The sequence below is a fragment of the Chelonoidis abingdonii genome, chromosome 3 (genome assembly GCF_003597395.2).
Source record: "Chelonoidis abingdonii isolate Lonesome George chromosome 3, CheloAbing_2.0, whole genome shotgun sequence".
NCBI classification, from domain to species: Eukaryota; Metazoa; Chordata; order Testudines; family Testudinidae; genus Chelonoidis; species Chelonoidis abingdonii.
Window position 1 is genome coordinate 61620941 of NC_133771.1, and position 23330 is coordinate 61644270.

At 41.1% G+C, this 23330-nt stretch overlaps 1 protein-coding gene across 5 annotated transcripts in view; it reads right to left on the reverse strand.

Moving 5' to 3' along the window:
- Positions 1-23330, reverse strand: part of COL12A1 (collagen type XII alpha 1 chain) — a 141339-nt gene that overhangs the window by 37690 nt on the left and 80319 nt on the right. For all 5 annotated transcript variants that reach the window (XM_075063807.1, XM_075063810.1, XM_075063806.1 and 2 more), the window contains 16 exons: positions 22673-22802; positions 21764-21906; positions 20080-20209; positions 18382-18524; positions 15381-15510; positions 15026-15145; positions 13980-14129; positions 12920-13036; positions 12233-12379; positions 11668-11742; positions 10834-10973; positions 6738-6861; positions 6417-6560; positions 3404-3568; positions 2441-2479; positions 2194-2332 (listed from right to left, as the gene is read on the reverse strand). In XM_075063807.1, the coding sequence (XP_074919908.1) occupies positions 2194-2332; positions 2441-2479; positions 3404-3568; positions 6417-6560; positions 6738-6861; positions 10834-10973; positions 11668-11742; positions 12233-12379; positions 12920-13036; positions 13980-14129; positions 15026-15145; positions 15381-15510; positions 18382-18524; positions 20080-20209; positions 21764-21906; positions 22673-22802 (2036 nt within the window). The remainder of the gene's footprint in view (positions 1-2193; positions 2333-2440; positions 2480-3403; positions 3569-6416; positions 6561-6737; positions 6862-10833; positions 10974-11667; positions 11743-12232; positions 12380-12919; positions 13037-13979; positions 14130-15025; positions 15146-15380; positions 15511-18381; positions 18525-20079; positions 20210-21763; positions 21907-22672; positions 22803-23330) is intronic.

Consider the following 23330-nt stretch of genomic DNA (forward strand, 5'->3'; position numbering starts at 1 on the left):
CTTGACCTGCACATCCCATTTTGAGTAGGCAGGCACTGGGAGCACAAAGAACTGAGCTGTAGCTGGCTAACATGCAGAGGGTGCAATGGGAGAAGGAGACATTAAATTTATTCCACAGATGTAGTGCAGCATTTGGGACACGCTTCCTTAGTTGTCATCTGTGGATTTTTAGGCTTGTGTTGTGGACCCTGTTGGACACCAAATGACAGAAAACCACAAGTAAATGAAAGTATGTTAAAGGGAACCCGGAGGCCTGGCTGAGCAATGTCTGGAGTGAAAAGGCAGCAGCAGGGTGGATGTTAGGGAAACTGTGAAGAGGAGCAAATTTTGTTTCAATTTAGCCAACAACATGGCTGACACTATTACTGCTGAAATTCTTCCATTGGCTGAGAAGGCCATATGGCACCGTGAGCTAAAACAGAGAAACCTCAAAAACTGGTAGTGAAGCTCTTATATATTTTGGATAAAACTGACAACCCCTTACATTTAGTATCACACTACTACAGTAACCATATCACTGCTTCAATAAAAGGTGTCTGACATAAGGGACAAGATAAGCAAGTGAATATGACAAACCTATGTATAATTCAAAATCAAGAGATAACTCAGATATTAATGCAACTGTGCCATTAGGATTCCTAGGGAGCATTGATTTCCTGAACACTACAATTTAAATTGAATTTAATTTTCTGGCTTTATATAATATATATGTATCAAGAAGATCCCACAGAGGCTATTTTTGCTTGCGCTCTCTCTCTCTCTCTCTCTCTCTCTTTCCTTACAGTCAGCCAGCCAATTCTTCAATATTTTTCCTAATTTGAATACACAGAAAACATCTTACTCAGGTCCCACTTAGGTGCAGGCTTTGACTTAATAAAATGGTAATGCAAGCTATAAGATTCTACTGAATGCAAACTATCTGCACTTTATGAGTCCTGCAATATCCAGAAAACCATAGAGCTCTGCTCTTTCCCAGGCCAAGCTATCAAAGAGAAAGACTGGCTGACCAAAGAAGACAAAAAAAAAGTCCCCAAATACTCCACCGTGGCACACTGAGAGTTGAGCAAGCTGGCAAGGGGAAGGGGAAAGAGCCTGTTTAAATTTATTCCTTAAATTTGGCAATTCTTCTATGTTTGGTCTGCCCCCTTCTATCCATTCTGGTAGGATTGCACAGCTGTCAAAAGTTCCCATAACTGGACAACTAGAGTTAAATGATATAAAAAATGGGGAGGGGGAGGGGTGGACTGGCTCTAGACGTGTCCTCTGGCAGAGCAACGCTAAATTCTAAACTTTACCTGAGTGAGAAGAGAAGAACCTTCATGGTTGGGAGGGGAAAGGGGTTTCTCCTCCATGACTGGACTTCTGGGGATTGGTCCTGCTTTGAGCAGGGGGTTGGACTAGATGACCTTCTGGGGTCCCTTCCAACCCTAATCTTCTATGATTCTATGATTCCTCTTATTCTTGCTAGCTCTGTTTTTTGTGAGGGTCCCACATGACCCCTCTCAGTATCTCCCTAGCTGAGCTCTAGAACAGAGTGGTCAGCTAGGGAAGACTTGCTTCAGGACATAGCTCCTTGAAAACTTCTCCATTTGTCCAATATGGTGACGGGGCTGGGTGGTGTCACGTACCTAGGGCATTGTGACCACAGGCAGAAATGTGTTGCCTGTTACAACTGCTAAACAAATGGCACTTATCCTTCAGAATCAAAAACAATCTCTCTGGCTAAGTGGTTTCTTTGTACAAGTAGCCACAGAGGGAATTTTTTTTATTGTGTAGGGCCTGTGATGTGAATTAAATTAATTAACTAAAGTAGGCCTGGTTATATGAGGCATCCTCTTGAGAAATGAACAGGGACTGTCTCTGTTCTGTGTTCATACAATGCCTAGCAGAATGGGGTCCTGGTCCATGACTGGGACTCTTAGGCACTACAGTAATATAAATAATCATCCTCATCATCATGAAGCTGGAATTACCAATATAAGGACCATTAATGAAGGAACTGAACAACGTTTAATCAGAGCAATGGTTGCACATTCTTTGGAGTGTATTTCTTGGACTTCAGTAAAAACAAAAACAAAATAAAACTCATCCTCCAGCAGGTATTAATACCATTATCTATAAATTCTATTATCCTTCCTCACTTTCCCCCCTATATAAAGTGTTCCAGGAAAACAAGTTACACAGATAACTTACGATGCAGGCTGACTGAGGAAAGCATTTCTATGGAGTCTGTATGCCACGTGGCTAGGGAAGGATCCTGATTCCAGTGATACTCCTTGTACAGAGGCAAAATGCTTCTCTGTTAAGTTGTATGATTCCAACATCTTGAAACCTTTTGGGGGGAGTAGGGGAGAGAAACACAATTTGGAGAAATCGTGATAAATGAAAAAAAAACCCTTCAGAATTATCCTATGCTAGGATGTTTGTATATGATTCTTACCAGGTGAAGTGTATCCCTCCAAGTAAATGAGAGGGCAAGCTGAAACAGATAAAAACTGTGTTATTTTAAAAAATTCAAATGGAATCATGAACATACAAATATTTTCAAAAGATTTTATTCCCATAAGTTTGAACTATTGTTAATTACCAGCCAACATCTGCCACTACAATAATTATCATCTGTTTGTAATCTTAAGCTTTATTCTGCTCAAGATCAAGCAGTAGATTTCCAGTTATGTTGGTGAAATGTTCAAATCCTTATTTATGAGGCTTTTTAATGTACTATTTCTACCATGCTGGAACATAAGGAATAGCAAACAGATGAGCTTCAAGTATATTTTATTTTAAGAGCCCAATTCTTAAAAAGAAATGGGCACAATGACACAATCTTTCCATGGATCTTTTATGCATGAGTCAGACTGCATATTATTCCTCAGATTCACAAGGAAAAACTGCAGATTTATATGGCTTCTTAGTCGTATGTGGAGGAGGCAATATGGGAACACATAGTTGCAGATGATACAAATGTATAAATATTTCCCTTTTTTTTAATTCTTTTTGCCATAGAAGGACTCCAGATTTGAAAACAGATGGATTTTATTTTAGATCTTTATAAAAGTAATATTAGACACTGGTTAGCTACATCCCCAATGCAGCCAAAAAACAGTGGTAAAGAGGAAATCTGTCACATCCAGAAGCCCATTTTAGCTACCATTCTACTAGCTCTTCAAAGAAAAATAATTGTCACTTACTGTTTATTCACTTTTTAATAGAGTATCACCTCAGGGTGGGAGATAAGATAAAAATATAATAACCACTTAAATAAGAAACATGCACTTGCTCACTGGAAATATATATTAACATTTCTTTAAAAAGGTGTAAATGAGAAAACCTTGACATGAGAGTTGTAGCAGTACATAGTCAAATTTACTAGCTTGTGACAGAAACATTGTCTCTTACTTACTTGAGGTAGCTGTCTCACAAATAAAAGTGAGGAGGTTCTCCTCAATCTTTTCAAAGGCATCAAAATCATCAACGATAAATACATGACGTTCACTGGGTTTGCTGGCAATCTTTGACAGCTCATGGTAATCCACATCAGCTACACCAACAACAAAGATGCTGAAACCTGCAAAAATAATGTTTGTTATATGAAAATGCAAGGAATATACATGCTTATACATTATCATTGGCTCAGTAACTCAATATCAAATCCCAATCATGTAGAGATACTGTATTCTCTGTTAAAAAACACAAGAACCAAATAATGCAAGTAGAACATGCTTTTGGTTGAACCCACTCCCTTTGCACTTTCTGGATAAAATAGAGAATAAAGTAAAACCCAGTGGAGAAGAGTATTCAATATACTTTTGACCAAGGGGTGTCAAATGGAGAAACTCTTTCTCCATTACCTTGATGAAACAGAAGCAGCAATAATTTAAAACCGACGGCAAAAATGTGGCGCAAAGGGCTCATGTACTGCAGGGAAGGGAAATTCTGTTATGGAATCATTCAGCTGCACTAAGCGGTTTGAAATAGGCAGAAGGAGTCTTTTTATGAGGTCTTCTTGCTGCTAAATAAATGGCTGAAATGGATGAATCTATGAGTTAGATGACTGAACACCCAAGGAAGAGACATACTAAACCTAAGTACACAATTTAGATCAGAAGTGCCCAGACAATCTCCCTGAACCAAGCAGGGAACGTATACTATTCTGAACATTTCCTTTTGCAAGAAGAGGGTGAAGAAACTCATGCCAATGAAGACACTGAATAGAAACCCTGAATTTTCTGGTATTAAACCACCACTATATAACCCCCCGGAAGCTGAAAATGAAACTGTTTTCTAATGTACAATATTATCTTATGCGAGGGATCCTTGAAAACATTACAGGAAGGCATTTGAGGAGAAATGAAGAGCATAACAGTTCTGGGTTACTCCCAAGACAAACTAATCAAAAATAGTTAGGCTCTGCTCTTCAGTAAAAAGGATGATTAAAAAAATACTCTTCCACTTTCGGCACTGTTGATCACTCTCTCATCCTGGATTCCTCTCCTGCCTATCAGGTCGCTCTTTCCAGTTCACTTCTTCCTCTCCTCTTCCACACTTTTGGCAACCCTCAAGACTCTACTATTTGGTTTTCTCCTGTTTTTCTTACAGTTTATCCCTGGACAACTCATCCACTCACCAAGCTTCAACTGTCATCTCCATGCCAACAGTTCACAAATCTTCTCTATCCCTGACCTCTCCTGTTCATCAGTCTTGCATATGACTATATTTCTGATATATACTGTGGAGATCATATCACCTAATTAAACTCAAAAAGGCTTATGATGAGCCCCTCATGTCTTTTCCAAAACTCACTCCCCTTCTTCCAATGCCATTGGGCAATATCATCATCTTCTCCATCATCCAAGCTCACAACCTTGCTATGACAGCCTCCTTACTCTTTCACAAAACATACAGGCTGCCACCGAATCCTATCTGTTCTACAACATTACAAAAATCTGACTCTTCCTTTCTATCCCTATGTCTAAAATCGTTATCCGTACTTTGGTTACATCCTGCCTTGACTGCTGATGTCTCCTAATTTCTGTGCTTCTTCATTTCCATCTCATTCCCATGGTCCATCCAAATCACTCTGGCTAAAGTCATCTTCATCATCTCAGTCTTAGACCATGTCATTCTCCTCTTCAAATCCTTCCAATGGCATCTTCTTGCCTTGCACATCAATGTTAGCTTATCTTCTTCAGCTTCTGGACTTTGCATAATTTTGTCTCTGCCTATATTTCTCTCCCATTTCCTTCTCCTCCTTCTCTCACCATTTCATCCTATCAATAAATCCCCTCTATCACTTTCTTTGTCACCTCCCTGATACACCTGAAGACTGAGGAAAAGATGAGGCAGAAGGAAAGGGATTTTCTGCCAAACAGTTCAGAATGCAAAAGTGATTCTCCCAAGAAGTACCATTTCAAATGCTGGTTTCAGCCCAAACACTGATGGCAGCAGTCACATGTATTGCTCAACAAATATGATATAACTGCCTTTATTATGCACTTTAAGCTTTCTTAAGCCTTTGGTTGTTTGTTGTTGTTCTTGTTTTCAGTAAGTATTAGCAATCAAAACAGGTACGATATAAACACAAGTTGAGAGCTACAATCAGCCCTGTAACTATGATTTTAGCATGCTTGCTTATACTCGGGCTGAATTTGGCCAATTTAATAATTTTTAATAGCTAATACGAAACCCAAGGAGGACAAATACAGAATTCCAAGGTAACAAAGCAATCTGAGGCTTAATCAACAGACACAAAGAAACAGAGCTAAGGTAAGGAAGCACAACAAATGCTTCTATAGGAAATTAATCACCAGGCTGCTTATACTGTATACCAAAATATGCACTAAAAATGCAGAATTGGAGAACTAGTGCCTCAGCTACAGTAAATTACACTTGGTCCATCTAAGGAGGGACCGTAGCTGGCCACCTCCTCCTCAAAACCGGGGTGAGAGAGCCAGGGGCCTGGTCAGACTCGTGCTCAAGGTAGAGTAAATGAAGGGCTGCTCTAACTTGTGCCAACATTAAAAATGCTCTAAGGGCCATTCCAGCAGATTGGGATCATTGGACGGAAGGGCACTTAATAATGTCCCCGCCCCCCGAATAGGGGCCAGGAGTGATATAGGACAAGTTCTGTAACTATGTAAGGGGAATTCCCAGCAAACTGTTTAAGGCTGCTCTGTCCACAGAGAGAGAAGAGGCCAGAATTAGGTCCAGTCAATCTTAACATTCTTAAAATAGTCCGAGCCATTTCAAATCATATACTGTAATTCAAATGTCTCTCTCAAGAACCACTACCTATTTAGGATGAATAAAGGACCAACAATACCTGATACTGTTATACACCCATATGTTAAATTGCATGACTTAAACTCCTTAGTAAAATGAATGTCAGACTCAACTTCGTTCTACAGGTTGCTTACCAGAGTGCTGTATGATTGCTGCAGCTTTCTTAACTTCATCCTGTGACCGACCGTCTGTGACAACAACAAGTACCTTGGGCACACCTCTCCTCATGCCACTTTCCCAAGTCAAGACTCTTTCTTTGATAAACGTAAGGGCTTTGCCTGCAAATTGCACAAAGAATGAGGACTCACACTACATTTGCTACTGAAAATATTTGCTTTGAAGAACTAATACAACTAATAAGAGTAGAACATTAAACTACAGAGGATTAAGATAATGAATAGGTTTTCAAAAAATGGATTACTGGGAAGGAATACATCGTTATTCATCAGACGCACCTGTTCTTGTATTTCCTCCTTTGTACCGAATATTCTGAAGTGCTCCTAGCGCCTGGGCCTTATCATCATATGTATTCAGTTTAAACTCAGACTTTGCATCATCGCTGTACTGCACAAAGGAAACCTGAAATAAAATGCAGCACAGCATTCAGCCTTTGACCTGTGTGGCTTCAAGTGATCTCTCCACTAAAGTGAATTATGTTGTCAGTTACCATTGAAACAGGAAACCCATGACTGAAGTTATATGTAAATATAGATATAACAATGGTAAAGTTATTAGTTAATGCGTTAACTAGAAAATACTTGTTAGAACTATGGTGGCACCATATTTAGTGCTGATTCTCTACTTCAGCTTGGGAATACAGCACTTATAAAAACTGTTAAAGATTACAAAAAAATGCAAGAAGCTCATGACATAGCAATTAATAGGGAATGTGCCAGAATTTAAGTCATTTGATACATACAGTATAATACACTTCCTGAACTGGAACATTAACTCATCTTGTATATTTGTATATATCCATGTAAACCTAGAGTGAATGTTCTGCCTATGTATACAATGTATATTTCATTTTGCATTTCCTTGTAGTCATAGAAGATTAGGGTTGGAAGAGATCTCAGGAGGTCATCTAGTCCAACCCCCTGCTCAAAGCAGGACCAACACCAATTAAATCATCCCAGCCAATACTTTGTCAAGCTGGGCCTTAAAAGCCACTAAGCATGGAGATTCCACCACCTCCCTAGGTAACCCATTCCAGTGGCTTCACCACCTTCCTAGTGAAATAGTGTTTCCTAATATCCAACCTAGACCTCCCCAACTGCAACTTGAGACCATTGCTCCTTATTCTATCATCTGCCACCACTGAGAACAGACTAGCTCCATCTTCTTTGGAAGGTACTTGAAGACTGCTATCAAATCCTCCCTCACTCTTCTCTTCTGCAGACTAAATAAGCCCAGTTCCCTCAGCCTCTCCTTGTAAGTCATGTGCCCCAGCCCCCTAATCATTTTAGTTGCCCTCTGCTGGACTATCTCCAATTTGTCCACACCTCTTCTGTACGGGGGTAGGGGGTGGGAAACAGGATGCAATACTCCAGGTGTGGCCTCACCAGAGTGGAATAGAGGGGAATAATCACTTCCCTCGATCTGCTGGCAATGCTCCTGCTAATACAGTCCAATATGCCATTGGCTATCTTGGCAATGAGAGCACATTGCTGATTCATTTCCTTCTTCTCATCCACTGTAATCCTCAAGTCCTTTTCTGCAGAACTGCTGCATAGCCAGTCACTCCCCAGCCTATAGCAGTGCATGGGATTCTTCCTTCCTATGTGCAGGACTCTGCACTTGTCCTTGTTGAACCTGATCGGTTTTCTTTTGGCCCAATCCTCCAATTTGTCTAGTTCACTCTGGATCCTATCCTTACCCTCCAGTGTATCCCTCTCCCCTCAATTTAGTGTCATCTGTGAACTTAATGAGGGTGCAATCCATCCCATCATCCAGATCATTAATAAAGATGTTGCACTAAATCAGCCCCAGAACTGACCGCTGGGGCACTCTGCTTGATACCAGCTGCCAACTAGACATCGAGCCGTTGCTCACTACCTGCTGAGTCCAACAATCTAGCCAGCTTCTATCTATATTACAGTGCATTCATCCAATCCATACTTTTTTAACATGCTGGCAAGAATACTGTGGGAGACCATATCAAAAGCTTTGCTAAAGTCAAGATATATCACATCTACCACTTTTCCCATATCCACAGAGCCAGTTATCTCATTATAAAAGGCAATCAGGTTGGTCAGGCGTGACTTGCCCTTAGTGAATCCATATTGACTGTTCCTGATCACCTTCCTCCTCTCCAAGTGCTTCAAAATGGATACCTTGAGTACCTGCTCCATGATTTTGACGGGTACTGAAGTGAGGCTGACCCGTCTGAAGTTACCCACATTCTCTTTCTTCCTTTTTTTTTTTTAAATATGAGCACTATATTTGCCTTTTTCCACTTGTCTGGGACCTCCCCTGATTGCCATGAATTTTCAAATATAATGGCCAATGGCTCTGCAATCACATCAGCCAACTCCCTCAGCACCCTTGGATGCATTAGATCTGGACCCATTGACTTGTGCACCTCCAGCTTTTCTAAATAGTCCTTAACCTGTTCTTTCACCACTGAGGGCTGCTCATCTCCTCCCCATACTGTGTTGCCCAGTGCAGCAGTCTGGGAGCTGGCCTTGTCTATGAAGACTGAGGGGGAAAAAGCATTGAGTACTTCAGGTTTTTCCACATCATCTGTCATTAGGTTGCCTTCCCTAATCAGTAAGTATCCCAGAATTTCCCTGACCTTCTTCTTGTTGCTGACATATGCACAGAAATCCTTCTTGTTACTCTTCACATCCCTTGCTATCTGCAACTCCAATTGTGCTTTGGCCTTCCTGATTACACTCCTGCATGCTCTAGCAATATTTTTATACTCTTCCCTAGTCATCTGTCCAAATTTCCACTTTTTGTAAGCTTTCTTTTTGAGTTTTAGCTCACCGAAGATTTCACTGTTAAGCCAAGCTGGTCACCTGCCATATTTGCTATTCTTTCTGCACATCGGGATGGTTTGTTCCTGCTCCCTCAATAAGGCTTCTTTAAAATACAGCCAGCTCTCCTGGACTCCTTGCCCCCTCATATTAGTTTCCCAGGGGATCCTGCCCATCAGTTCCCTAAGAGAGTCAAAGTCTGCTTTTCTGAAGTCCAGGGTCCGTATTTTGCTACTGTCCTTTCTTCTAGACTGTCGCATTTCTATTATTAGCATGCCTTACTAAGGTGGTCTTGAGCAGATATCTAAGTAGTCACACTTACTGAAATAAGTTTGTCTTTTTTAATCCTCATAAATGTCTAAAATGAAGAACTAAGAATGTGTGTAACTAGCCCAGGACAAAAGAGGAAAGGAGCTTTAAGTCTTTCCCTAACAAGCCCAGGAAGTTCACAGCTATTCTCCTCCAATAGCTAATTTGCAGCAAGTCTCCTGTTGGGCCAAAGAAGAAAAAATGTTTGAAAACCAAGCAGTGTGAGGTTAGAGCTAGGCAGGATGGAGATACTGGAGGAGATTTTTCTTTCTAGAAGTATGTCTGCAGAATGAAATAGGGGGAACCAATGACCTAAAGGCATGCATGAGGGAGGACAAAACTGTTCATGAGCAAGATAACTGGGTGCTGCATTTCAGAAAAACAGAAATAAAACATCCTTCCAAGGAAAATCACTCTCTTCCTTCCTACATGGGAAGATGGTCTTGCACCAAGCGGTGATGGCAAAGCTCCAGAGACATTCTTACCCATGCCATTCACCTCTAGCTAATCAAAGAGCAATGCTCATGAGAGCAGGACAGAGCTCCTATCCAGTTCCCCTTATCTAGAAGGAAAACAGTCATGATGCAGGGACTTGACCATGGGGAGATTAACATAAGACATAATTAAAGGCTCCTCAGGAGTCTGGCAGGGACACATGGAGAAACCCAGGACGAAGACAAGATGTTTCAGCCTCTCCAATATTCCTTATAGCTTTCTCTTTAAAGATGCATCCAATTTCATCCAGTGAATCCTCTTCTCTACCTCTCCTGCAACTGTCTCCATGCTTTCTTCTGCCCACTGCACATGCACCATCCTTTCTGAATCGACACACCAAGACATTACCCTCATTCATCACCACACTCCTTCTCAATGTCCACTTCTGCTGTGACACAAAAATTAGCCGATTCATAACAACTATGGAGAGGGGCAGCTGAGGTTATTTTATATGCACAAAGAAGCAAAAACATACAACTAATATTACATTGGCCACAGAGCACCCTGACCACTCTGCCTGTATACTGATTCCCTTTCATCTGCTTGCCATCTGTCTTTTGTCTTTCAGGGTATCTACTCTTAAACGGGGACTGTGTTTTCCTTTATGTTTGTACAGCACAGCGCACATATATATACACACAACATAGTACCAGAATAATTGGCAGAAATCCTATACAATAGAAAAAGATAGAGGAGACTTTAAGAATTCAGGTTTGTTGGTTTGTTTGTTTAATTTCCCTGCAAAAAGCATGTAATGGAAATTACTCACCTGAATTCCAGCAGGGTTGATTAAGTCAAAGGCTCCAACAGTATTAAAAACAAATTTCACTACTTTGTTGAAATTATCATCACCAATACTCCAGGAAGCATCAGTCAGGAACACAATGTCTGCTTTGGCACCTTTACATACTGAAAGACAAACAGCTCAATGAACTCTAAAACACCCACCTCATTTAGGACTGTGGACCAAACAGCACTGTTCTGATAATTTTAAAGCAAGAAAGATGAGCAAATATTCAGCAAACTTCAGTCATATTCTCAACCTGCAGACTACTCTTAAATATTAAAGTAGTGTTTCTCTTGCGTGTATCTCTTGCATTTCCTGGGTTTTGCAGGTTTTCACACTATGCATTCAAGGACATCTCAGGTCAAATCTTGGCATATATGTGCAAAAAGTTCACATGAAACAAAACCCTGAAGACTGCAACTTAGCACCAGTTTTCTTGGCAATCTACAACAAAAATAGGTTCATATGCTAAAGGCAAAGCTCACAAATCCACAGTGCATACTGAGAGTCATGGCCATTCCCCCAAATCTACGCACGCTGCTACCATGACCCAGTTGCTATCTGAGCCCAATGCGATACCCTTGCAAATAGCTAGTATCAAGGGAATGAGGCCCAGGCATCATTCCCCTGTCTACATAAGGCAGGTGATCGTGTCAGAGCTGCTGCAAAGGGCCAAAGTGGGCCAGAGGATCATTAGACCCATATATTTTTGAAGTTACTTCAATTTAGGAAAAATATAATTCAGTCTAACCTTTGAGTGTGTGGATGGACAGCAAATAAGACAAAATATATCATGAATCTACAATGCACACTTACCATCCCGAGCTGGTGGGATTGTGGGAGGTGGAGGAGGAGGAGGCGGTTGAGTTGGTGCTTCGGTAGGTTTGATGACTGAAGTAAAACAATTAAAAATTTTTATTTAATGTAACATTTTACTCAAGAAAAGACTCCACCCATGTGAATTACCCTGTGTCTGACTGAGGAAAGAATTATCAATGCTTTTACTGGTGACCAAGGCAAGTAATTCCTAATCAGCAAAGAAAAATCTGCTGTTACAAAAGCAAGTCCTTAATTATGACAAGGGACTAGATTCTGCCACTTTTACACAAACTGAGAAATCTCTCACTCCGTGGTTACTGCCCAATGGGATTAACCTGAGCAAGATAATACTCCATTTGAATTTCCCCCAAATAATTGCTATTGTCTGTTTCCCAGTTCAGGATGTTTCCCACTGACATACGCTTGGAGACACAGCAAAATAGACCCCTCAGTTGTGGTATTTTATGTCTTGTACAAACAAGACAATTGTAAGATCTGTAGTTGGGACTATTTCCATCCCATTCTGTTCACACGCTTGCTGTTCATATTGCCCCTGACTTACATGTGCGCTCTTTCAGAGAGATGGGCGGTCCCTCAAGGTTCGGGGTCTGAACAAAGACAGTAGCATTGTATTCGGTGTCTGGTGAAAGGCCAGTGAAACAGTGGCTGGTTTCTGTCCCACGTACTGTAATTTCTTGTCCTCGGGATCCTGTAAAAACAAACCCAAAGGAAGGAAAATGTAGGGTCCAGTACTTCCCTTTCCATAAGTGTGCAGAAGAAAACAAGAGCGAGTGCATGTAGGGAGGGTGCTGAAATGGGATGAATGGCACCTCTGCTGCTTGCTCTTCCCAGCCCAAGAAAGCCTCTGTGCAGCAACACTGTGTGGTGGGCACTCTGCACGCTGGGGAGCTGTCACGCTGTGACGGGGAAGAGGCAGAGAGCAGCTGCACTCCATAGTATGCACTCATAACCCCTGGTGAGCAGCAGATTTCCATTGGGAAATCCTAGCGGGAGTTAACATGGATAGAAGCAGCATTAATTTCCAATCTGCATCTTCTTAGAAAGGCGGGCTGCATGCAAGCCTGGGGAGTTTTACCAACACAGCTTGCCTACTGGGGGAGGCACTGGAGTTCTAATTATCGCAAACTCAGGGCCCTCAGCCTGTCACATTACAATCCTTAGTTAGTCATGGCATAAAACCGACACGTACATATGCCCTCAGAATACACAAGGAATCAAAGGAATTTACCATCAGCTGGGTTTAGCTTTAATCTGTAGGAAGACGCTGACCGGTGAGGTGACCATCGGATACAGAAGGTATCCCATCCCACCTTGTAACTTGTTAGATCAGTGACATTCAAGTACACTGCAAAAAGGAAAAGTGTTCAATTTATTATCTGGGAAATATAATACATTAGATATCAAATTAACCAGATCAGAAAAAAACAATGGCATCAGTAGTGCTGGCCCATATATCACTATGGCAGTAAACTTTGCCTGCATGTTGTTTTATTTTAAAAATGTCCACAGAAGAAAAAAATAGTTCTAGCCAATTCATCTCTGTTCTTTCTGTTTAGTCCCACAGATCTGACCTCTGTTATTTACCAAAGCCCAAATTCTGATACTCTTTATTATGCTAAGTACTATCTGATTCTATGGGCTGTCCCACTAAAATCAACAGAATCACTTATAAAGATATTTAGCATGAGGAAAGTGCATCTGATTCAGGCCCTGTTGTATTTTATTTTATTTTATTTTATTTTATTGTATTGTATTGTATTTACTGGCAGTGCCAAGAGCTTTTAATGAGACCATTTAACAAAATCAGGATTTTACAACTCATCCTTTTTTGCTGAAATCTCAAATGGCTCATTAACTGAGTTCAGCAACAAACCAATCTTCTGCTGAGCAGGTTCAGCTTTGATGGAATGTGTAGTCAGTCACTATTACCACAAGATGCACTCAGAAGCAGTGACTGCACCCTGCAATCTACTGAACACATTCTAGCCAATGGGTGCAGCAGGTGTTGAGCACCTTGCAGGCTCAAACCCAGCTACAGCCAAACAAATTTAAGAAATGGAACTAGAGGGTTGTCTATTGCAAGCCACTAGTAAAAGCAATGTTTAAATAATGTGGGTTTCTAAGCTTCATTTTATTTATGGGCCTGATTCTCATAGGTCTGAGCATCCATAATTGTGGAGTGTGAAGACCTTAAGGATCAAGGCCCTAAATATGGACTTTTCAGTCAACATGAGATCACTTCAACAATTATATCCTATGTGACTACAATAAAAGTGGTTTGGACTTACATGTAGTGCCTTGATCAATCAGGGGTGCGCTGAGTCCAGAATCGTATTGGGCATAAACATTCACATCATAGATAGTACTAGGAGACAGGTTGTGCAATGTGTATGAAGTCACTTCCCCAACAAACACCTCCATTGGCGGCTCAGCAGAACCTTGAGTTAAAGGGAATCACAGAAAAAGACACAATTCTGAGCATTCTGCTATGGCACTATCAGAGGTCTTTTATACAATCCATATCCCTGAGTGTCATAGTTATATCAACCTAGCCCCGGGTGTACACAGCACGAGATCTAGAAGCTGGGCTTCTCCAATCAACATAGCTACCGCCTCTCACACAGGTGGATTAACTATGCCAATGGGAGAAGCTCTCCTATCGGCATAATAGTGTCTTCAATGAAGTGTCTACACTGGGCAGCTGCACTGATGCAGCATTTTATGTGTAGACCTGCCCCAAAACTTGGTCCTTGCTTTTAAAACACATACTTGTTATTTCTTAAACTTATTACTTTAGTAAACACTCTCATTGCTAATAAAATAAATGTAGCTTTACTAGTGCAATTTGTATTTAATTTAATTTAATTTCCAGAGAAGCATGCAAATGTGGATTCATTCTCATGTCAAATAAAAGCATTGAAGGACTGTCATTCATTCAAACTCTAGGCCTGATTCTATTCACACACTTGTGTAAATAATGAGCATCTCCATGAAAGATACAAAACCTGGTGTAAAGTGAGAAGAGAACAGTTCTGGGATAGGAGATACATGTTGTATTAAATATCAAATATGTAATTAAATCAAATGTGCTGTAATGTGTGTGACCATGTATCTGGTGTTCTAATGGTCTTTCTTTTGAAACACTGAAATGAACAGGAAAACTTCTTACTACTTTAAAGTTAATAAACCCACAAATTAAAATAAATAAAGAAAATACCTTTAAAGCAAAGGGCTCAGTTTTCATGAGGATACACAGGATATTTCCACCCAAATCTCTTAACTCATTACTCATTGTTTTCAAAGTGTTCTCTTCAAAGGAGACAGGTTTTCTTACCTACAGGTTTATATGCAAGTTTGTACCCAAGAACAGGAGATGGTGAGGGATCCCAGGAAACTCTGAATCGTGTATACCACTCATCAGAAATATGCATGTTTTGAGGAGGAAGCAACCCAACTGAAAAGAAAGAATAAACATTAGAACTGGTATTAGTAGCAACTGCCTTTTAAAGCGGCATAACAGGTAAACTGTAAACTCCCTGAAGAAGAAATTCTGACTTTGGATTTGTTTGCATTGTGCCTAGTACAACAGGGCCCCCACAGATGGGGGCCTCTGGCACTACTGCAGCAGAACTATTAATTTATAAGGAGGAGAAATGAGAATACAGTACTTAATCCTAAAGCTAAGTTACCAGTTCGTCCATTTCCTGTCAGCTGTCCACCGTCTCCATCATCATACACAGCCACAACAGTAATTTTATATGGCGTGTCTGAATGCAGTGGCTGTAATATCACATTATTTCTTCTTCCGGGTACTGTTGTCTAGAAATCATGAGAGAAATACAGATGAATCTGTTGTAATATTTTACCTGACCTATAATTGTAATGAACTGTAAATGAGCAATCCTTGTGGAATTTGTGGATGTATTTCACTGCAAATACCCAGCTGTGGTTTTTTAATCCAGCTATAGAGAAATCCATTTTATTGAAAGAAAGACTCCACTGCTTTACCATTTCAGAACAATTTCAGCCTGCCTAAAATTAACAGCATGGCCTGTTTAAATTATTTTTAAGTACAACTTTGTAACTTTTGTCAAAAAACTGGACTCCTCGTCTCCTTCCCTTTATAATACTGTAGCTATCCTCACACCAGAGTGATATTCCACAGCTCCCTGTGGCTTCTCCAGACCTCGTTCAAGAATTAAACAGCTACACACACACAAAAGATTTGTTTCCTCCTCACATACACTCACATGGAGAGAGGACAAGTTATTGTTGCGGGTTTTTGGAGAGAGAATAAACAAGAGAAGACAAAGCTACTGAAGGGAGGAGGGTGTTGGTGTGTTTCCGTTGTGAGTGTGTGGAATAGAGAAAAGGCAGAGTACCCACAAACACCACGGTCACCTTCTCCGAGGCACAAGGCCAGAACAGCAGGGTAAAGAGAGATGAGATGGACATACACAGAAGGGAAAAGTAGGTGTGAACTGGGCCTGGAAACTCTCCCAAATCCACAGATAAGATGAGGCTGGTTGGGGAAGGAGAAGCTATGGAATGACAGCGAGTGGGACTATGATAAAGGGTGTGCGGAGGGGGATGAGATAAAGACCTGACTTTTTTCTACCTGCCACAAATTAGCTATATTAATTCATGGTGTATCTCCACTGAGCCATTGCAGTTAAACCAGATATGAATTTCAAGATATATATCAGCCTCCAGAATATAAAGTCAGAGCCATCCAAGGCACAGAAAAGGTGAAACCTCCACAAATATTCCTTCACATTAACATTCAAAATTCAAAAGTAACAAATACTAGTTATTATTTTAATACATTTATCTGACTAATACATTTATCTTTCCTATAAAACAGCTGGATTTTTTCCTTTAAAACACCTAATTTGTGCCATCTGCTCCCACAGCTGTTTCATTGTCCAAAAACTCTTCATGAGAAGTAAACGCTCTTTCCAGTATCTGGCTTAAACCTTAACAGTCTGCAGCTTCTCTTCATGACCACAGATTTTCCACATTCTTTGTACAGTAGTTGGACCAAACAGTGTCCTGGATCCTTCTACATCCCCTTTAAAAACTGAAAAGCCATACTAAGATACCCTCTCAGTCTCCTTTTTTTCTTCATACTAAGCACATTTAACCTTTCCTTTTCAGACAGAACCAGTCACACTATTACTCAATCCCATTACCCTCCTCCACTCTCTACCTAGAAGCTGGAAATCTTTCTTCTCAATCAAAACTGTACACAGTATTCCACATTACCATATCAATGTTTTATAAATGTCAACAATAATTATTTTGATGTGCAAAATTTTGCCTAAGTTATGCAATCTGGTACCCCACTTGCTTCCTGCTGCAGCCATGCATCATGATCTCTCCTTTTATACAGAGACTGTGATGCATCATGGGAGTGCCATAGCCACAACACATCATGGGAGATGTAGTCCAAATGGCAGCTCGTCCCAAAGAGAAGAATGAGAGCATAAGGCACAGGAACTACAAGTCCCATGAGACACTGCTGTGGTATTTTCTCATCGAAATTTTGAAGTTTTGGACAAAATGTTTTCTGTTTAGGGCTGAAAATCAGCATGATTTTGGTTTTCAGTGTGTAGTTTTTTTAAGGAAAGTCAATTTTTTTTTGCAGAAAGCAGACATGTTTTGAGAAAAAAACTGTTTAGTTGAAAATACAATTTCCCATCAAAAACTAATTCTGAATGGCTAATTTTCAACCAGCCCTATTCAGCAATAATAAATAAATAATAACAGGCAGTTCTAGTGCTCTATAGGCCAAATCTTTGTGCCATGGAACTTGATGTGAAACAGCAGAAAGTTAAGGCACAAACTGTTACAATTCAGACAAAACCACAAAAGCAAGTACTATAAAATTTGAATTCAAGTTAATCCAGCTTTCTTAACGCAGCTCATTCTATTTACTGATTGCCGCATATACTGTATGGTGCTGTGTTTACTGGGAGTTTTAGCATGATAATACATAGTATGTGAAGCAACACATGGCTATTTACCTGAGCACAATGGCTTGAACTAAGCATATTGTGACAAGCTCAGCTCAGAATCTTCTCCTTGATCTCACCTTTAACACTAGAATATGCATTGCTTTCAAGGCCATGGTGTCTTTCTGTATTTTATGTATGCAACTACTCTGTGGAACTGACTTTTTCACTCAAGAGACTAAGGGTATGGCTACACTCACACTTTACAGCGCTGCAAATTTCGCGCTTAGGGGTGTGAAAAAGCACCCCCTTGAGCGCTGCAAGATACAGCGCTGTAAAGCATCAGTGTAATCAGGGCGGCAGTGCTTGGAGCGCAGCTCCCAGCGCTGCAAGCTACAACCGTAAAGGATGTGGTTTACATGCAGTGCTGGGAGAGCTCTCTCCCAGCGCTGCCGCTCCGACCACACTCACACTTCAAAGTGCCGCGGCGGCAGCGCTTTGAAATTCCAAGTGTAGCCAAACCCTAAGACCCAGCTGCTTAAGTGCCCACTTAACATTGCCCTATATAATAATGCCCAAACAATTCATCCCTTAAGCAACCAAAATGTACAATATCCAAATATCAGATATTTTTGTTTTTCTCCGACATCAACAGAGGATATTTAAATGCTTATTAATGAATGATTATGTATGTATATATATTATATATATAAGAATTATATATATAGGTACTTACATATTCATCTATGGGGTCTCCAACGGTGGGTGAATAAATGATTCTGTATTGCTGAACTGGTCCGTCAGCATGGTCCCATTGTACAGACAGGCTGTTTGTTGTTGGATCAAACACCTTCAAGTTCCTTGGCCCACTACGAGGCGCTAAAAGGGGAATATGTATAAGGACCAATGAACTGCAGTGAAGACAGAAGTCCTTTCACATTATGATACCTTGGGATATAAAACTGTCATTGTCAGTGGGTCAGATGTTGCCCTGGAGTGCACATCAAGGACTTCCACTGACCCCTGCATGTACATGTACATTAGGTAATAACAAATAGGTTTTGCTGTTTCAGGTAATGGGGGGCAGATTTTTGTGGGCTCCCTACAATGGGTTGTACCATGGCTGGCCCTAGACCAAATGGGGCCACAGGCAAGGAGCGTTTTCAGCAGCCCCCCTCCCTTCATTTGTTAACATTTTGAATACCTTATTTTTTATTGCATTTGTAGACCATTTCACGATTTTGATGCACAATTTGCATGCATGATTTATCCCTGTCATATAAGACAATAAATTTCCACACTAAGATCTGTAAATCATTATTTATATCTTTCTGTTTGACTGGTGACATCCCAACCGTAATATACCCGCAAAGGCATGGCTAACAATATTCTAGGAGGTTTGAGGAAAATGTAGTTCTCAGAAAGTCTGGAAGATTCCATGAGAGTCTATAAAGGTCTGGAACATTCTAGGAGGTTAGTGAAAAATGAATCTACGTATGGAATACCTGAAACACGTTACTTCAGACATGTTCCCTTTTGTCGCTAACAACAAAAACAACACCCCAAGCCTGGGTCACCTGGGTCGCCTGCCCCTAAATCTGGCCCTGGGTTGTACTCATGTGATTATTATGGCAGACAAGACCCAGAATTCAAGCTCAAATTTATACCTCTGTTTTGGCAGCAAACTGTCCATTTTAATGTGCTGTTTGTTTTGGAGAGAGAGAGACAGTTAGGATTGTAACTGTAATTGAATGTTACAGGCCAAAGGACTTTTTTACTGCTAAAGACCTAGGTTCAATTTAAGCTTATATCATAAGTTTCAGTCTAGTCTGGTCCCTAGTAAGAATTTATCTGCATTACAACCAGCAGATTATCTGACCTAATTGGCAGCTGTTGTTCCAGGGAGGTCTAAAATCGAAAAAGCCATTCCTCAGGTGAACTGGCAGAACTACACGGGGAAGTGTACCTGACATTTGTTTTGTAGGCAATCCCTCATTCATATACAGGGCGGGCTCCAGGCTCCAGCATTCCAAGCAGGTGCTTGGAGCGGCAATCTGCAAGGGGCGGCAGTCTGTGTGTTTTTGCCTCCAAGCCACGCACTGAATTGCTGCCGCGGATGGCGGGGGCAGTCCGTGTACCTTTAGGGCGGTTCGCACGTTTCCGCAGCAGCGGCAGTTCGGCGGCAGCTTTTTTGTTCAGCGGTCCGCAGCGGCGCAGCTTCTGTCTTCCGGCTGAAGACAGAAGCTGCTGCCAAATTGCTGCCGATGCGGAAATGCGTGAGCCGCTCTAATGGCACATGAACTACCCCCGCCGTCCACGGCAGCAATTCGGCACGCTGCTTGCGGAGGCGAAAACAGTAGAGCCGGCCCTGCTCATATAAGCAGCAATTAGAGACACAAAGATAGCAGTAAATAAACATAATTCTGCCTCTTACTTGTTCTCCCCTGCCCAGAGCTTTGATTTCCCTCTCCATCGGCATACAGAGCCACAACATTCACAGAGTAAGGCGTGTCAGGGGTCAGGCGCTCCAGCACAACGTCACGAGTGTTCGCTGGAACCACAATCTAGAAGGGAAAAGAAAGTGAAGTTTTATCTGACAGGTCCATACAACATCCTTATATGGATAATGCCTTGTAAAATTATTATTATCCAAATTAATTATCAGTCATTTATATTGAAAGGAGGAAATTTAGAAGCCCAATCCTGTTGTGTATTTTCCAACTACAATAAGGCAAGTTTATTGGAACCACTTAGTACTGCTTGCCTAACACAAAACTCAACAGCAGAAGATGCAATTATGTGGCAGTACAATACAGGAGTTTTCATTGTGCAAAATGACTTTTTTTCTAAAATGCTGATAGTTTAAAACCATAATTATTGTACGTTATTTGAACATGAATGTTCATGAAAAAGCTGCGACTGGTAAAGATAGAGACATGCAGAAATCCAGAGCAAAATATTGCTCCATTGTGGTTTACTGACATATGCTAAGGATACATTTTCAAAAGAGCCTCTATTAGGTCTCATGTGTGTGCAGTTATAAGCACCCACACTTGACAGATGCAAACAATACATTACAAATTCTAACAGATTCACACAGATGTTGGACTGCTCATAGTGTACATATTTGTAGAATGTGGGTGATTATCTGTTCGTACAAGGGCTCAGGTACCCCTAAAACTTCTTATCCAAATCAAAGCCTATATAAAGTCCTAACTTTACATCCCAAGAGAGACCTGAAGCCATTCCCACATACACATCAATAGTCTTTGCTTTGTATTTCTTATGTTTAAAAAGCAATATTCCAATTTAATTCCCTTTTATTGGCAATACAATAAAGGATTCTCAATAGCAAATTTAAAATGGGTGGGGCTTTTATTCTTTTACTCCACTGAATGGTGCAATTACATACAGTATATTAAATTCATATGGAAATGGGGTTTTCAGCAGAGATGCTGCATGCAGATGGTTACAATCAATGGCGTAATAATGGGGGAACAGGGGCACCGGGCACCCCCAGCCCCAGATAAAAGTGAAGTAGAAGGCACCAGGAATCTCCAGGAGGTGGAAGGATTGAATCCAGGCTTTTGGTGCTTCTTGGAGAAGTAGAGATGCAGCAGAAGATGGGTTCTAGTGGTCCCAGATCTGCCTGGCCTCTGGTGGGGATGATGCTCTTCATCCTGACTACCCCTCTGGGTAAAAGCTCAGGGCTGAGCGAGGGGAGAGGAGACCATGGGGCTGGATGCAGGGGGAAAGTTTGGAGCTGGTTCCGTTGGGGAAGAGCATAGGGCTAGATGGGATACCCCTGGAAGGGAGTATGTGTAAAGTAGGGTGCCAGGTGGGGAGCATGGATCTGGGTGCAGCTACAGCGAACGAGAGCTCAGGGCTGGGGGCAGAGGCAGCAGAGATGGGGATACTGTGTGGGGTTGGTTGCAGGTGAAGAGTGTGGGGGAAAGAGTATGGTGCAGAGCATGGAAGGGAGAGCTCTGGGCCTTCTGCTTAGGAGAATTCTGCTCTTGCCCCTGGTTGCAACTGTTTTGTTACTGTGAGCCAGAAATCACTGGAGGTAACATCCTCAGCACTTCTTTGAGGAATACTCAGGAGGCTGAGTAACTTACAGACTCTGATGGCCTTGGGCCAACCAGCGGAGCGTAGACAACTCTATACTGTTGCACTGGACCTGGTGCAGGTTCCCATCGGACATTCAAGGTGTTCGGTGTAGGGTTGTAAACTTGTATGTTTCTTGCTGCTCCTCTCACCACTAAGCCAAGGATAATTTAAATAAGTGTTAAAGACATGAATACACAAGAATAACTCTGTTCTGTCCAGACTCACACAGTAGCACAAAAAAGGTGCTAACAGTTCATCTATCTAAGGTACTTATATGCCCTTCATTACCACAGTATCTGAGCATCTCACAGTCGTTAACGTGTTTATCCTCACAAACACCCATATCAGGTTGGCAAGCGCTATTGTCTCAATTTGTACAGATAGAAAGCTGAAGTACAGGTAGACTAGTGAATTACCCCGGGGCATACAGAAAGTCTGTGATAAAGCAGGGGATTGAACTCGTGTCCCAAGTCACAGGCTAACATCCTAATCACTGGAACCCACTTCCTGTCAGCAAAAGCAGACTGAAATCCTTCCTTACAGAGAGCAATGAAGACTGAGTACATTGTGAAAGTGAATCATGATACACTTATATCATATTCAGTGATACATGTGAACATCATTCTTGTGTACCTGCCCCACAACTAACTCAGGATCAGAAAATTTGCAGAGGAAATGTAAAGTAAATTAGGACTATATAAGCAGCAAAGGGTCCAGTGGCACTTTATAAACTAACAGACGTATTGGAGCATAAGCTTTGGCGCGTGAATACCCACTTTGTCCCACAGGACTCTTTGCTGCTTTTACAGATCCAGACTAACATAGCTACCCCTCTGATACTTAGGACTATACTATCTATACTTTTGAATTATTATATATAAATCCAAGGATGTTATGAATAAGACCACTTCACTTACAAGTTCTTCCAGTGTCGGATACACGTCCACCATCCCCTTCCGGGTAAGTTGGAACCACAGTTATTTTGTAAGGTGTGTCAGGCTGGAGAGATCTCAGGATGATATAATTTGTGTTCCCTGGTACTGTTGTCTGTTAGTTTAAAAAAAAGTGGCATGGTATTTAAATAAAGGATGAAACAATTGAGCATTTCAAGTACAACTGTCACTGCAGATGTCAGTTTAAACCATGGGTAGGCAACCTATGGCACGCGTGCCAAAGCCGGCACACAAGCTGATTTTCAGTGGCACTCACAGTGCCCAGGTTCTGGCCACCAGTCTCGGGGACCCTGCATTTTAATTTAATTTTAAATGAAGCTTCTTAAACATTTTAAAAACCTTATTTACTGTAAATACAACAATAGTTCAGTTATACATTATAGACATAGAAAGGGACCTTCTAAAAACGTTAAAATGTATTACTGGCATGCAAAACCTTAAATTAGAGTGAATAAATAAAGACTCAGCACACCACTTCTGAAAAGTTCCCAATCCCTGATTTAAACTATTTTACATTTTCTTAATGATCCCAAAAAGGAGTCTACAAATGAAGTCAGTGGGGCTACTCTGATTTATACCAGCTCAAGATATTTGGCCTAGTAATTACTACAAATGATATTCA